The following is a 15,855-nucleotide window of genomic DNA, read 5'->3' on the forward strand; positions in this document are numbered from 1 at the left end:
AACTATGGATGGATCTATACACAGACACCGTGTGGCTCTCATCCCTGGCTCCGACTCTGTATCCCTGAGTTAGTGGAAGCTGACTCTGGAAAGGAAATAAACAATTGAAGGATCTTCTTTTAAATTCAGACAAACTGCATCATCGCTGCAGATCTTTTGAAGTGGGGACTATTAATAGCTGTTCTCTGGGACTGTGGATGCTAGGATTCAGCCAGATGAATCACCTTGGTGACACCCCTCCCCAACCCCCCTCTTAACACCCCTCAACAACTTAACTCCTCACCTCCCCCTACCTCCCAGCTCTCCTCCACCTCTTCACAGACAGGAACGGAGAGAGAAAACGAATATGCTCACTGCCTGCAAAGCTCCTGAGAAGACACCAGCAATCTACCTCAGAGAGCAACCGTCAACAATTTACAGTGATGTAATTTGAGGAAATACACACCTTCACTTGGGGTGTTTTTAAAAATAGCTGTGATGAGATCGTTCTCAAAAGAGGAAATCTAGAATACACAACAGCAGTCATTTCCACTCACTGTCGAAGATGATAGGACCCTTATTTTGGGGTTTATTATTAAATTAACTCATGAAAGTTGCAGTATCTCTGCAGTCTGTTCACCACCCTGTTTGATCTCCATTAGAAATGAATGAGAGTATTCAGTTACTTGGGTGCTCTATTTGATCCACATAGCAGCACATTCCATCATTCTATATAGAAGCCTCAAAGCTAGGGGAGGAGCTCCCTCTAGTGGTTGTCTTCATGTTTTTCAACCAAAGCCAGAGCTTTTTTTTTTTTATGCCATTTAGCTGACACTTTTAAAGTCACTCCAAAGTGACTTACATTGCAGTGACTGTACATTGTTCAGTATTATACGGTCCTAGCGGGAATCGAACCCACAACCTAAGCGTTGTTAGGGCCACACTCTACCAATGTAGCCACAGAGGACCGGCCTGGCATTGCTACAGTTGTCGATGGGTAGGGTCAAATCAGAGAGGAGGAATCTAACATCTCAGTCAGCCTATGGCCCTTCCCCCTAGACACCGCTGGTCAAGGGCGTAGGTTTGGTCTCAACATTGGTAGGGACATAGCATCGGAATGATGTAATATGACTTCACTCCAAAGATAATGGGAGGGACATGTCCCTATCGTCCATATGCAAACCTACGCCCTTGCTGCTGCAAGATATGAAACAATCAGATGAGCCTTGTGGAGCTACTGTATGTATGTCGTCAGTTACCACTTTACTGTCTCTAACAGCCCATCTACCTCCTGCTCTGGTAGCAGAATGAAAACCAGTTTGTCTTCCAGTACCTGAAAAATACTCCAGTCCAAATATAAATGACAGTGTTCCCTTCACTCCAGTTTCCCAACATGGCACTAGGTCAGAATGACTAGGCACTAGGTCAGAATGACTTATTTGCTCTTAAACATGTACAAAGCAGTCCTGTAACTCATATTAGCAATGGTTTTGCATCTGTGTAGACCGATATGTACTGTATGCTGCTGGTTTCAGAACATTCTTTGTTTATACTGATATCCAGAATGGTGTTTGTTTTTTTTCTTACTCATTTTAAAATAAAGGAACAAATGTGTGTTTTCATTTCTAAGTCTTAAGTCTTTTCCTCCTGAATGTTTTTGGCACAATGCAATCGAAAAGGTCAGACTGAGGTCTGAAGAGAAACAGAAACAGATAACAGATTGCTGTACTGCACATTATTTAAGGCATTTCCTGTCCATTTTAGTCACATTTTCTGTAAACAAAAAGAAAGCACAATGAGATGATACTTTAAGACAGTTCAGCCAGTTTATTAAGGCAATATTCTGCAATTTTCTGGTGACCGCAGGGAGGAATAAGTGCTTCCATTAGCAGACCCATGTCTTGACTGTGCAACTCATTTGTGGAAAACAACCCATGGTGGTGTATTAGACTCTTGGCCAGCAGTCGATCACAGCGTGAGAAAGCACTGAACTGAGTGAGTGTTGGTGAGGTCAGTGGAAGTGTGTCTATGTGGTGACAGACCAGATGTTTAACTGTAGTGTGTGCAGCAGCGTGACAGTGCTGTTACCGTTCAAACAACAAAGCTATTTAGGTTTTACTTCTCTGTTCTAACTGAGGTACAGTATCGACTTAATCTGCTCTCGACTTACTCCACTCCTTGTGTGGAGAACACATCTCTACCTCAGAAAAAAAGGCCATCCCTTTGGAGTGAGCTGGAGAACTACAATACAAAGTTTAGCCCCTCACTAAGATTCAAATACTGAAGGTATAAATGATGTAATGTTTTCCCTGTGGCGTTAAGGTGTTTCAAATCTGATAGGCCTGTTGATACTCTTACAAAGAGCATAGAGGCACTATGGTGTCTTCATATACGAATACTGTATATATAAAATTGATAAAATCGGATTTCCACTTTGAAACGTTAGGAGATAACCAGTCAAATACTATGTACAGTACAGTATATACAGGACAACCTTTAAAATAGCACCTTATTATAACTCCCTCTGCTGGTAAAAGTTTGGCATTGCAAGTGTTTTTTTTTGTTTTGCACTTCCCCACAGTTTAAATGTGTTGCATTTCTCCCCCTGTATGGCATTATTGTTTTCTGGATCCATCCTTGGCCTAGGACATCCGAACCTCACAAGCCCCACCGCTCAGCCCTGAATATCCCAGGATAGAAGTACCGCCCAATACCTTACTCTCTAAACAACAGAGAGAGAGAGGGGGGGGAAGGAGACAGAAGTAGGGAAGGGGGGGTGGGAGGAACAGGGAGAGAAGGACTTTGCTGTGATTTGTGCGTTAAGGCCACAGGCCTGAAACAGTAATGGTTCTTTCACTCACGCATCCATAAGGTCTCTAAATGTGGGAAAAGCTGTTCTACAAATCAGAAGGACTCACCTCCATAGTAATAGAGCAGGGCTAAGCCCACTGCAAGGCTGAAACAACTCAGGAAGAACAAGGGTCCTGGAGAGAGAGAGAGAGAGAGAGAGAGAGAGAGAGAGAGAGAGAGAGAGAGAGAGGAGAGAGGGAGAGAGAGAGAGAGAGAGAGAGAGAGAGAGAGAGAGAGAGAGAGAGAGAGAGAGAGAGAGAGAGAGAGAGAGAGAGAGAGAGAGAGAGAGCCCAGAACCAGGTCAATACGGTAAGACAATTAAAATGTCAAGGTAGAGGAAAATACAGCAGGGCTCTATCTATCTATCTATCTAAACACGATCTAATCACCTTAATGGAGAGAAACTGAAAGGAATGCTGGCTGGGTAACCTCATTAAGGTACAGAGAACCACAGTACAATAGACCCAGGATAGCCAAAGAAAGCATAGCCTTTCTCCTTTATCCTTCCATACTGTACATGTACAGCTGTGGAGGCCGAAATCGGAGGAGACGGGGCTCACTAATGAATGGAATGAGGGATGGTATCAAGCATGTGATTGGGAGTTGTTGGTTCATTAGAGCTAAATACACCCACGGATGACCCATTTCCCTGTATAGCGTTACCTTTGTCCCACAGTAAAGCACAGCCAAGTTTATTTTTTTAAAGAGGTGCAGGACAGAGGAGGTGGTTCGTCGTAGGGGTTGACGACACGTGAGGGGTTGACGATTCACTTACGTTAGACAAACGTACTAGTTGTTAAGTCGCTTTGGATAAAAGTGTCTGCTGAATGTAAAGAATGTCAATGTAAATGTGAGCTGACATCTCTGACATCTGAGTCACACAAGTAGAGCGCTGGATCTAATTGGACCATGAATGGCAGTCCTGTGAGGCCCACAAGCGACCACATTGTGGTACCAAATGTTAAAGGGTCACGCTTAACAAAGTTTGGTTGAGGTGCATTTACAGCTTGGATGAGCGCAAAAGCCTGCTATCAAAAAAATGCTTTCTGAAACCATGCAGCCCTGCTAAGTCCCTACAAATTCATACAACACAGGTGAAATACACAGCGTGTTGCATACCAGGGCAGGAAATATACAGCAGCCAAATGCTGGTCATTTTTGGCATCGGCAGGTAAATCTGCCAATCTTACCGGCCACTTTGGCAGGTAGCCAACAATGGAACTCAAACACTATGCTTGAATTTAAATCCGCCGCATTGGAGCGGGTCGCAATTATGGTCACCGTTGATTTAGTCCCGTTCCCAGACAATTCCGGCCTGAAGGGCCAGGGGACGAGGTGACTGTTAATTCAAAACCGAGACAACTCTCCTGGCGCTGATGGAGTTCTCCATGCTCCAGCTGACTGACACCGCCGCTACCGACCGACTGTTAGAGGGACGAGACTTAAAGCCTTAAAGCTGACTTACTACTGGAGGTTCATTCTGTGCAGGGAGTCATTTTCGACACATCAGAAATCAGGCTCATGTGGGGTTTTTTGCCCTTATTTTGGTAAAACAATTATTTTAGCTGGTATAAAATCACCAATCAGAGTGGCTGGTGACTGTCCTCATACACCAGACTACCTTGGCTGGTAGACCAAAAAGTTAATTTCATGTCCTGTAGCATACTACTGACAGGAGATGACAATAACTACATATCAATGATCGATAGCATCACATGTGCATTTTAAAGTCATTAGTGCAGTAGTGAGGGGGATTAGATTTACCCCTGTCATTAAGCGCATGTCTCTCTCTGCGGTCAGTGACAGTGTAAGTCTGCGGTCTTGGATCTGCGGTCTCTAGAACAGAGGAACACAGTTAGTCAGTCTCCACGGCACAGCAAACAAACACAGGCAGGCATTAGCATTGGACACAACACAATGTACTATAATCAGCTAAACCACTTTATACTGCAGTATATTAGTCAAGACCATTGGCTGTCTCGCTCTCTATTCTCTCGCTCTCTATTCTCTCTCTCTCTCTCTCTCTCTCTCTCTCTCTCTCTCTCTCTCTCTCTGTTAACTGGATAACCATTAACAGTGCTGGTAAGAGCAGATAGAGTAATCTGGTGTCTGGTCAGATTTAGCTAATGTTCCTCCGGTCTATTCAGGTTGGTCAACCCAGACATACTCCTCTCACCTCACCTCATCTCAGCAGTGTTAGAGGGGTAGTGATTGAGGATGAGAATGTGTGTGTACGCGTGTGTGTGTGTGTGTATGTGTGCGTGTGTGTGTGTGTGTGTGTATGTGTGCGTGTGTGTGTGAGAGAGAGGGAGCGGTAGAGAAGAGAGAGCTAGAGACAAGAGATGGCCGCGCGCTTAGACGCTGAGGCTAGGGGGGCGACCACACTGGTGTTTCTTTGTGTTTTTAATTACCTTTATATGTTCACTCTTTTTTTAGTACTTATAGGGAACAGTTATGTATATAGTACCTACAGCAGGCTCGACTTATTAGAAGTCGGCACGCAAAACGACAGGATAGTTAGGGCGGATTTCCTGGAGCACTACAACATTGACACGGACATAGCCAGGCTACCGGGAGAGCCCTGGTTCACAGTCCCCTCCCTGAGGCGGAGACGCCGGCGGCGGGATCGTAGGAAAAAGCGAGGCCGGAGGGGAGGCCTGCTAGAAAGGCTAAGGAGAAGCCCAAACAAGCCAGCTATTCCAAGCATTTTCCTCTCAAATGTCAGATCCCTGACAAATAAGATGGATGAACTGAGACTACAGGTGGCAAAAAACAGCATCGTAGGGGATAGCTGTGTGATTATTCTGACCGAAACCTGGCTAAACGACAACATTGTGGACGCTAACGTTAGCTTAGAGGGCCGAACGCTTCATCGCGCTGACCGCACGGAGCTTAGCGGTAAGTCAAGAGGAGGTGGGATCATAATATCGACGAAGGATAGCTGGTGCTTAAACACGAAAACTGTAAGTAGCCACTGCTCACCAGACCTAGAATACTTGACTGTTAAATGCCGACCCACATACCTGCCTAGGGAGTTTAACGCGGTGCTAATTACATGTGTGTATATTGCACCTAGCTCAGACAGCAAAGTAGCATTGGCGCGACTATACGACGTCATTAGTAGCCAACAAAGTACTGATCCACAGGCTATCCACATCATAGCGGGGGACTTTAATCATGTCGACCTGAAGGCAGTACTACCCAAGTTCTACCAGCATATAAAATGTGCAACGAGAGGAGAAAAAACACTGGATAAGGTATACACCAACATCAAACGTGCTTACAAGGCTAGTCCGCTAGCTCATCTAGGCATGTCTGACCATGTGTCAATCCTCCTGATTCCTGCATACACCACAATGGGGAAAAGTGCTCCCACCACCACTAAGACTGTCAGAACCTGGCCAGAAGGGTCCGCTCCACTGCAGATCTGCCTAAATGACACCCTATGGCAGGAATATGAGCATGAGGACCTGGAACAGTACACGTCGTCGGTTCTGAACCACATAGTGAACTGCACCAACTCAGTCACCGTGGACAAACGGGTCCGGGTCTACCCCAACACGAAGCCATGGATGACTGGGAAGGTCCAAAAACTGTTAAATGAGAGGGAAAACGCCTTCTTCGCAGGGAAGCGCACACCGCTGTACAGCTCCACCAGGGCCAACCTAAAGCGCGGCATCAAAGCGGCCAAGGCAGAGCACAGAGAGAAGATTGAGGAATGCCTCCTGAGCAACGACTCCAGGCGGATGTGGCAGGGGGTTCAGCAGATGACAAACTTCAGAGCCAACAGGCTCACAGCCGCAGAGGACGACCCCCTGCTGGCGGGAAAGCTGAACACCTTCTACGCCCGGTTCGACGAGGGGCGAACGGAGGTAACCACAACACAGACACCACTCTCTCCAGCTCTCAGCAGCCTCACCCTCACAGAGCACGAGGTGAGACGCGTACTGAAGGCGGTGGACCCCAGGAAAGCCTCGGGGCCGGATGGCGTCCTGGGACGGGTGCTGAGAGACTGCGCCGACCAGCTGGCCGGGGTTTTCACCAACATCTTTAACCAGTCCCTGTCCCAGGCCACCGTCCCACCCTGCCTGAAAACCTCAACTATCATCCCAGTCCCGAAGAAAAGCACGGTGAGCTGCCTAAACGACTACCGCCCGGTGGCACTCACACCAATCATCATGAAGTGCTTCGAGAAACTAGTCCGGGCCCACATACTCACACGCCTCCCGCCCAACCTGGATCCATACCAGTTCGCCTACAGAGCCCACAGGTCCACAGAGGACGCCATAGCGACGACTCTCCACGCCACTCTATCCCACCTGGAGAGGGGAAACAGCTACGCGAGACTGCTCTTCGTGGACTTCAGCTCCGCCTTTAACACCATCCTTCCAGACAGGCTAGTGACCAAACTACTAGACCTGGGTCTATCACACTCTATATGTGCGTGGATCAAGGACTTCCTGACCAACCGCCCCCAGAGGGTGCGGGTGGGCCCCCACACCTCCACAGCCCTCAGCCTCAGCACTGGGTCACCCCAGGGCTGCGTGCTAAGCCTCATCCTCTACAACCTCTACACCCACGACTTCACCCCCATCCACCCCAGCAACTACATCGTAAAGTTTGCAGACGACACCACCGTGGTGGGATGTATCTCGGGGGGGGACGAGGCGGCGTACAGGGATGAGGTAGAGCAATTGAGCAAGCTGTGCAAGGTAAACAACCTGCTGCTAAACAAGTCAAAGACCCAGGAACTCATCGTAGACTACAGGAGGAAAAAGTCCGAGATCCTGCCCCTGCTCATCGACGGAGAGAGCGTAGAGATGGTCTCAAACCTCCGTTTCCTGGGACACATCATACGGGATGACCTGGCCTGGAAGGACAACACTAAAGGCACCATCAAGAGGGCACAACAGCGGCTATACACCCTGAGATGCCTCAAGAAACAACACAGCAAGCAGGAGATGCTGGTGGCCTTCTACCACGGCGCAGTGGAGAGCATCCTCACCTTCGGCATCTCCAACTGGTACCACAGCTGCACGGCAGCGGAGAGAAACGATCTACAGAGAGTCGTGAGAACAGCACAGGGGATCACCGGCGCCACCCTCCCCTCTCTGAAGGAGCTGTACGAAACACGCTGTCTCAGGAGGGCCTCCAAGATCTCCAAGGACCTGACCCACCCTGGGCACGAACACTTTGTCAAGCTGCCCTCGAACAGGAGGTACAGGACCCCGGCCGCTAGGACAAACAGACTGAAGGACAGCTTCTACCACAGGGCCGTCAAGGCCCTGAACACAGAAAAGGCCTAAGTTCTGGGCCCAGGACAAGTCCGGACGGATTGTAATGGCAGCTAGTGCTGAGGCACAAACATGTACATTTTCAAGCCTGCAAACTGTGACACTTTAAAAAAATGTGAAAAAATACTTTCTTGTGCAATATGACAACCCTAGTTGACTATCTGTGCAGTATAGTACAGTGGATTGTGTACATAGCCTCTATTGATGTAAACCAGCTCCTTATCTTCTTGTGATTTTATGCATCTATGCTTTTTCCAAAATGTGTTTCTTTTTCCTTTCTTAAACACCAGGGGAGCCTCCCCTCCTAAATTTCGTTGTTTGGTACCTGTACTGTAACAATGACAAATAAAGTCTATCTATCTATCTATCTATCTATCTATAAGAGACAGACTACGTTTGCGTTCGTGAATTCGCTCCGAGAGCGCCCGGAGCGCACACTGGGTTCAACGTCATAAAAAGACCATGTCATTTGATCGGACAAGAGGCATTCCATGAGTGCTGATCAGACTTCCAGAGCGAATTTACGAACGCAGCCTAAGACAGACAGAGAGAGAGAGGAGAGGACAGCGTCCCTCTCGTCAGCCCTAGTACCTCTGCGACTGACTCTGGTGGGCAGACTGAAGTAGACGTCCTCGGCGTGGATGTGGAGCCCCCTGTAGAACTCGTGACACGCCTCCTCGCCCTTCCCCTGCAGGTGCACCAGGAGGGCAGACAGCCGCTCCACCCTGGGCAGGCCCAGATTCCGGAACTGCGGCAGGAGGACACAATATGAATACCGTTGTATCATAATATCAAATAAAAAATAACATCAAATAAAACATAACAAGAAACATAAAATGATGTGTACTTATATGAATGTAGGTATACATATCTGTATCATATCATGTTGTCTGCCACGCCAACCACTTCATCCTTATGTATGCCTACATTCATATAAGTACACATCACAGCATAATCCGTATGTAAACACCACTGTATATTATTCTATTTCTATTATTTGTTATTATTTTATTACTCTATTGTCTCTTGCCTTATTTTAAAAAGTTATTATAACTATTGCCTTTTTTCTCTCTACAATGTCAAGGAACCGAATCCTAGGAATTTTACTCTCTCATACTTGATTTTGAATCTGATTCTGATTACGGTAATATTGTGTGAACAAGTGTGACTGGTTGTACAAACCCTCACACAGGCATTGCGGTACTGTCAACTGTCCACACTGTTCTCCCTGTACAACTCAGACACCCCGGGACCGGTATGGATGATGGGGGGCAGCAGGTAGCCTAGAGAGACCCGGCTAACAATCGGAAGGTCGCTGGTCGCTGGTTCGATCCTCACCTCAGAAGGGAGCCGGATGTGAGCTGGTGACTGGAGGGTTGCTGGCATCATATCTAAGGTACCTACCACTCCCGTTGTGCCCTTGAGCAAGGCACTTAACCCCTAATTGCTCCAGGGGCGCCGACTATGGCTGACTAGACCAAAATATACATTACGTCGTTCCTTAAGATTTAAGAACTAATTCTGCCTCTGAATATTCTGTCCCTGTCCCTGTCCCTGTCCCTGTCTCTGTCTCTGTCTCTGTCTCTGTCTCTGTCTCTGTCTCTGTCTCTAACTCATGACTTACTCTCTGGGCCTCCTTGTCATTCAGTATCTGAGGGTAGATCCTGTTGAGCTGCAGGACCAGCTTGTCCACCAGCTCCGTGTCCATCCGCCGCTCTGAGCACAGGAACTGGGAGTCCCTCTGGAGCTGCTCCCGGTAGCCATCCGAGTCTGACCCAGGAGGGAGTCAATACAGGACAAATGAACAGTATGTGATTTTTGGTCACACACTCACACTCACACTCACACTCACACTCACACTCACACTCACACTCACACTCACACTCCACACACACACACACACACACACACACACACACACACACACACACTCTCTTTCATTGCAATAATGGGCGAAGTCCTCAGGAGGCCATAAATGAGGTGTGTGTGTGTGTGTGGGGGGGGGGGCGGCAATGATCTCTTCCAAAGTCTCTTCCTATAGATCCAGGAAGACACAGCACTGCACCAATGCCTGCCACTTCAGCCCAGATCAGGGCATTAAAGAGACAGTTCTAATGCTGGAAGATATTGTTATTCTAGCCCCCCTATTATGGCTTAGTTGCTGTCTACAGTCTAATTATACCCCTGTAAGCTAGAGTTGGCATTCGTCCTTACCTTAGACAAAAAATGCTTAAGAGGCTTATTATGGTCCCGTTTTAGAACGATGAATAAAGCTTTGGCCACGCAAGGGACTGATGAAGCTCATGACAAGTGGCGCCTTGTAGACGAGAAACAATGTTTACATTCTCTCCTTTTCGCGCGTGTTAAATGTGCATAAACAGTTCTGCATAGTACGCTAGTCAGAGCAAGAACGCATGAAAGCAAAACCAATGGCTGGTATCAAAACAATTAGATTTTATACGGATTTCAAAATACTAGACATTTTAGAACACAATTTGAAGGCATTTTGCGACCATTTCTGTGTTGTCCTATAATTTATAATACCTAGGTCGAATGACATTTAGTTATTAGTTACAGTATTATTGCGGAGGTCAGCAAGCAACAGGTCGTTTTAGCGTGGCGACATCAATGCGACAGCGGGTGACTTATAGACGTGTAGAGGGCTTGACCCGCACGTTACCAAAACTCCGAACATTTGATTGAAATTCACAAACCTGCCATGGAAGAGATTAGAGGAGGTATTTCTCCCCTTTCTTGACCGATGACCGCCTCTTCGGCAACTTCCTGCTCTTCCTAATGTTTCGATCGTCCCATGACACCGCCCTGTCTCCGGTCCAGCTGATCTGGGCATGGGCAGTGCTGCCCCTAACAGTCTTGTCCCAAGTGACATAGAGATAGAGTAGTACTCAGATAATACGGGGCAGATACTTCCAAGAGATCATATCAAAGTCAAATCCTTTTATTAAGTGTCATCCATTTCGAAGGACACTAATCAACTTGAACAATTGTCATACAGTACTCATAGTAAAATATAAAACAAATCTATTAAAATTCTCTTTACATTCCAATTGTAGGGCTACATTAGCCTTATATATATATATATATATATATATATATATAACATGTTTGTGTTCCATGAAGATTCATCAATAAGCATGAAGCCTATAGTACAACAGCATAAAGAACTGGACAACATGCTATCCCTTGAACCACCGAAGGCATAAAAGCTGCTCCTCTCTGAGAGCAAGGTCATTATTCGTATCAACCATGCTTTACTGTCGTCAGCTTTCTCTCAAAGACTCAGACATCAAAGATACAGAAGCCCTCAGTTTCATGGCTCAGATACATTCCCTTTTAGAGTGAGATATTTACTATGTCTACCACTGTACATTTCCAGGAGCAATCTGGCAAAAACAGCTAAACAAGTGATTCCTACGTAATAAGGCTGTCCTCCCCAAAAAGTGCAAAAACTCTCCTCTTCTGAAGGGAGTGTCCGTGGGGTCTGTGTTTAAGGCACACGTGCTCATCTGATATCTGCAATGCTGCCTTGTCATTGAATGAGTGGTCAAGTGGTCAATCTAAAGGTCATTTGGTCCTATGGTATGGAGTCAGTGTCTCACTGACTCCTCACCAATGCCCTGTGGACACAGTAGCAGTTATGGCTTGGTCACTATTCAGTTGGTCCAATCCATTATAGTTTCCTGGTTGATGTTCAGTTTATCATCCATATCCCTCTGTTGTTGTCTATGTCTGGTCACTTCCTGGTTGTGACCTCATACGGATATGACCCGTACAGAGCGTTCCTGGCCATAGACGGGGAGCCTGCACATCCTGTAGGAGTCCTCCAGAAGTGGATGGCTCACCAGGCCCAACCCCTGGCCTAGGCCCGTGACAGGGATTTGGAGTAGGCCTAGGTTCTGAGGCAGAGCCGGGTTGTGGGGCTGGACGAGCTGGTCGTACCCCCTGCAGGGGAGAGGAGCTGATGGCGGAGCAGGGCCGAAGGTAGAGGCCTGACCACTCAGAGAATAAGGGTACTGCTGAGAACCTCTGGAGAAGAGACAGAAGCAGGAATATTGAACTTCTTGTTTATGTCTTTGTGTGTGTGTGTGTGTGTGTGTGTGTGTGTGTGTGTGTGTGTGTGTGTGCGTGCGTGAGCGTGCGTGAGCGTGCGTGTGTGTGTGTCTCTTAGTTTTTTTGTGTGTATGTTCTCACCCGCTAAGTCTTCTGGGGTCATACAGGCCAGGATCACGTTTGTCTCTGAATGGCCTTGCCTTCTCTTTGGTGTTGTTATTGTTGTTTCTGCATTTGTGGCTGGGATGAGAGGGCCTGTTCTCCTGGTCCCCGCGCTCCAGCTTGTGCCACAGATCCGTTTCCCTGGTGACGGAAAAAAACTGTCACTGGAGTGAATCAATGTTATGAGTCAATACCGAGTGGCAGCAAGAGAGAACAGAGATACAGAATGTAATCAAACTGGCGAAATAGTTATTTTCTACTCTCCTCTCTTTCTTTCTCTTCTCTCCTCTCCTCTTTCTCCTTCTGTCCTCACACAGTGTCTTTCTCCCTGTCTTTCACCCTCTCTCTCCATCCATCCCTCTCCTCTCCTCTCACCTCTCCACTTTTTTCCTCTCCTCCTTCCTCACACAGTCGAGCAGACAACAGGTGATGAAGGCCATGGACATGAGGAGGATGATGGCACAGCTCACAATGGAGGCCACCACTGCCACATGGAACCCAAAGTCCTCATACTGGGGCACCGCTGGAGGGTGGGGTGGCGGGGGTGGGGGGGGGGAGGGGGAAGGAGAGCAGGGAGAAAATACGATGAAACAGAGATATGAGAAAAAAGATGTTGGGTTTTTTCCCAGCGGAGAGGCTACTGTATCGTGTTGTATATATATATATACTGTCTCATCTACTCTCAATCACACGGCTCTGTCATAATCAGAAACCGATATGAATTATACATTTGCTGTACGCAATGGAATATCATCTCATCGACTGCCTTTTCCGGTGTAATGTATTCCATTTTAATGGACGACGACACTCACTCTCGGTAATAGTAATTGAACGTGTCAACATCCGCGCGTGACATTGCCCGTGGCAAGAGAGAGCACATCAAATAATCTCAAATACGTATCCATCTTCTTGGAAGACGCAGAGATGGCTCTGGGGGAACTTTTGCAGTCCCATGCACTTTTTCCACTCAATGCCTTCTGAACGATTACTTTTCTCCCTCCCTCCCGTCCCCTTCAGATAGACTCGCTCAAGAGGACAACTCCAGCTCAGCATCATCCATAATTCATGGGTAAAGAAAAAAAGTTTAAAAAAAAGTTTAAAATTACGCTTGTGTCCAGACTCACTCAGCCGCCGACTGGCCAGCCGAGTGGACCTCCTGATGAAGTCTAAAAGGGAGAGAGAGAGGGAGGACTCTCCTCGTATTTTCTTATCAACAGTGTGACTATGCCTTGTGTGCTTCATCAAATACAAATATGATTCACGTTAAGCGGCTTAGAACATTTATAAAAAGAACATCTATGAATATTTCAAAAACGATTCTGGAAGCGCTGCACTGGCAGGCTTTGTTGTGTTTTGATTGCTACATTTGGTTCTGTAATCTTCCATGTCCCCACATCCACTTCAACTTACTACACTAAAACAAAAATATAAACACAACACTTTTGTTTTTGCTCCAATTTTTCATGGGTTGAAATCAAAGACCTAACACTTTTACTATGTACACAAAAGGCCTATTTCTCTCAAATTGTGTTCTCAAATTTGTTTAAATCTGTGTTAGTGAGCGCTTCTCCTTTGCCGAGATAATCCATCCACCTGACAGGTGTGGCATATCCAGATGCTGATTAGACAGCATGATTATTGCACAGATGTGCCTTAGGCTGGTCACAATAAAAGGCCACTCTAAAATGTGCAGTTTTATCACACAGCACAATGCTACAGATATCGCAAGTTTTGAGGGAGTGTGCAATCGGCATGCTGACTCCAGGAATGTCCACCAGAGCTGTTGCCGGTAAATGTAATGTTCATTTCTCTACAATAAGCCGTTTCCAAAGTCGTTTCCAATTCCAATTCTCGGAAATGCCTTTGGAGATGGCTTATGGTAGAGAAATGAACATTCAATTCACGGGAAACAGCTCTGGTGGACATTCCTGCCAATTGCACGCTCCCTCAAAACTTGCGACATCTGTGGCATTGTGCTACATGACTTATTGTCGTTTTCACATATACGACAGCAGCTGGTGAAACCGGGAACAAGTCACCAACCAATCTAAGTGTTCTGACTTTTATTCTGAAAAAAAACATTGCAATGCAATGGATTCGGTGAGTAATCCCCACTACTCTACACTAACTAGGTAGTAGTGGGGATTATTCACCGAATCCATTGTATTGCAATATTTTGGCTTGACTAGCGAGTGTGTCATTGATTTTCAACAACGTTGACATTTAATTACATTTTTCAGAATAAAAGTCTGAACGGTTCGTCGGTTGCCGACTTGTTCCCGGTTTCACCAGCTGCTGTCATGTAGATACTGGTACAGCACCTGGAGATAAAGAATATGAGGTAAAATAAATCTGAAGTGCCCCTTTAAGGACTATCACCTGCAGTATGATCTTGTAGATAACATTAGATAACAACTCTTTGTATGCTCCTTCTATCTACAGTATGTCTACAGTACGTTTACTATACTTTTACAGTACATTTCATCAAATGCCGGCTAGCAATCGGGAAAGTCTCTAGTTCGATCCCTGCCTCAGGAGGGAGCTGCATGTGCCCTTTAGCGAGGCACTTAACCCCTAATTGCTGCAGGGGCGCCAACTATGGCTGAAAAAACAAAATTACAACAATTGACTGACAATTTGATTGCATGGCAATAAACAATTCTTTTTTTTATGTTCATACACAAAAAAAGGACAGAAATAAACGACCACTACTAGTACTTACGTTTGCACCAAGGTACGTCCCCGGACCACAGGGTACTGTTGCTGCCCAAGACGCAGACCACCCCGCCCACCAGCTGGTGTCTGGACGGGCACTGCAGGGAGATGACCGTGCCCACGCTGGTGCCGTTGCCCTGGACGATCCTCTGGGTGCCCAGGGCTGGCAGGGGCATAGGGGTGCACTGGCCTGGGGGGAGGAGAGGGGAGAGGGTGACTATAATAATATCATGTAAGACTTACACTTCAGTGAGTGCATATGTTACGGTACATGTGGGAATACGGTACATGTGGGAAAACTAGGGTTAGGGTTAGGTGCTAGTGTTAAGGTTAGGGTTAGACATGCCAGCATGTACCAAGTCACCCTAGCACCTAACCCTAACCGTAGTTTTCCCACATGTACCGTATTCCCACATGTACCGTAACATATATTTCAGTATGGTCCCAGCAGGAAATGAAATGAACCCACAACCTAAGTGTTGTTAGCGCAATGCTCTACCACAGACCACAGACCACTGACTGCTGTATTCCCTGGGGCCCAGCGTGTATGGACAGTATATGCTGCTGTATGGATGTCACTGTTCTTTATATGTGTGGAAACCAATTGGGATGAAGGAGGAATACACTGATCAGAACATTCACTTCTATGTGTAGTAGGGAGGGTAATAGGGACCGAATCAACCGCAAATCTAACTTGAGACATGCGCATGAAATTCAAACTCCACCTGCATCAATGCATGTTTTATGATGAACAGAATGACCTTTCAGAATGGAAAAGCTGCAA

The 15,855-nt window shown here is 46.6% G+C and overlaps 1 protein-coding gene across 1 annotated transcript; it reads right to left on the bottom strand.

Moving 5' to 3' along the window:
* Positions 1-1,659: 1,659 nt before the first annotated feature.
* LOC308160336 (caspase recruitment domain-containing protein 19-like) lies at positions 1,660-10,844 on the bottom strand (the record flags this gene model as incomplete). Its single annotated transcript, XM_080534253.1, has 4 exons — positions 1,660-1,664; positions 8,715-8,871; positions 9,748-9,893; positions 10,838-10,844. The coding sequence occupies 4 exons, from the start codon at positions 10,842-10,844 to the stop codon at positions 1,660-1,662; spliced, it is 315 nt and encodes a 104-aa protein (XP_080390379.1).
* Positions 10,845-15,855: the final 5,011 nt, after the last annotated feature.

This window comes from Nansenia antarctica, assembly GCF_963989245.1.
Source record: "Nansenia antarctica genome assembly, chromosome: 6".
Taxonomy (NCBI): Eukaryota; Metazoa; Chordata; class Actinopteri; order Argentiniformes; family Microstomatidae; genus Nansenia; species Nansenia antarctica.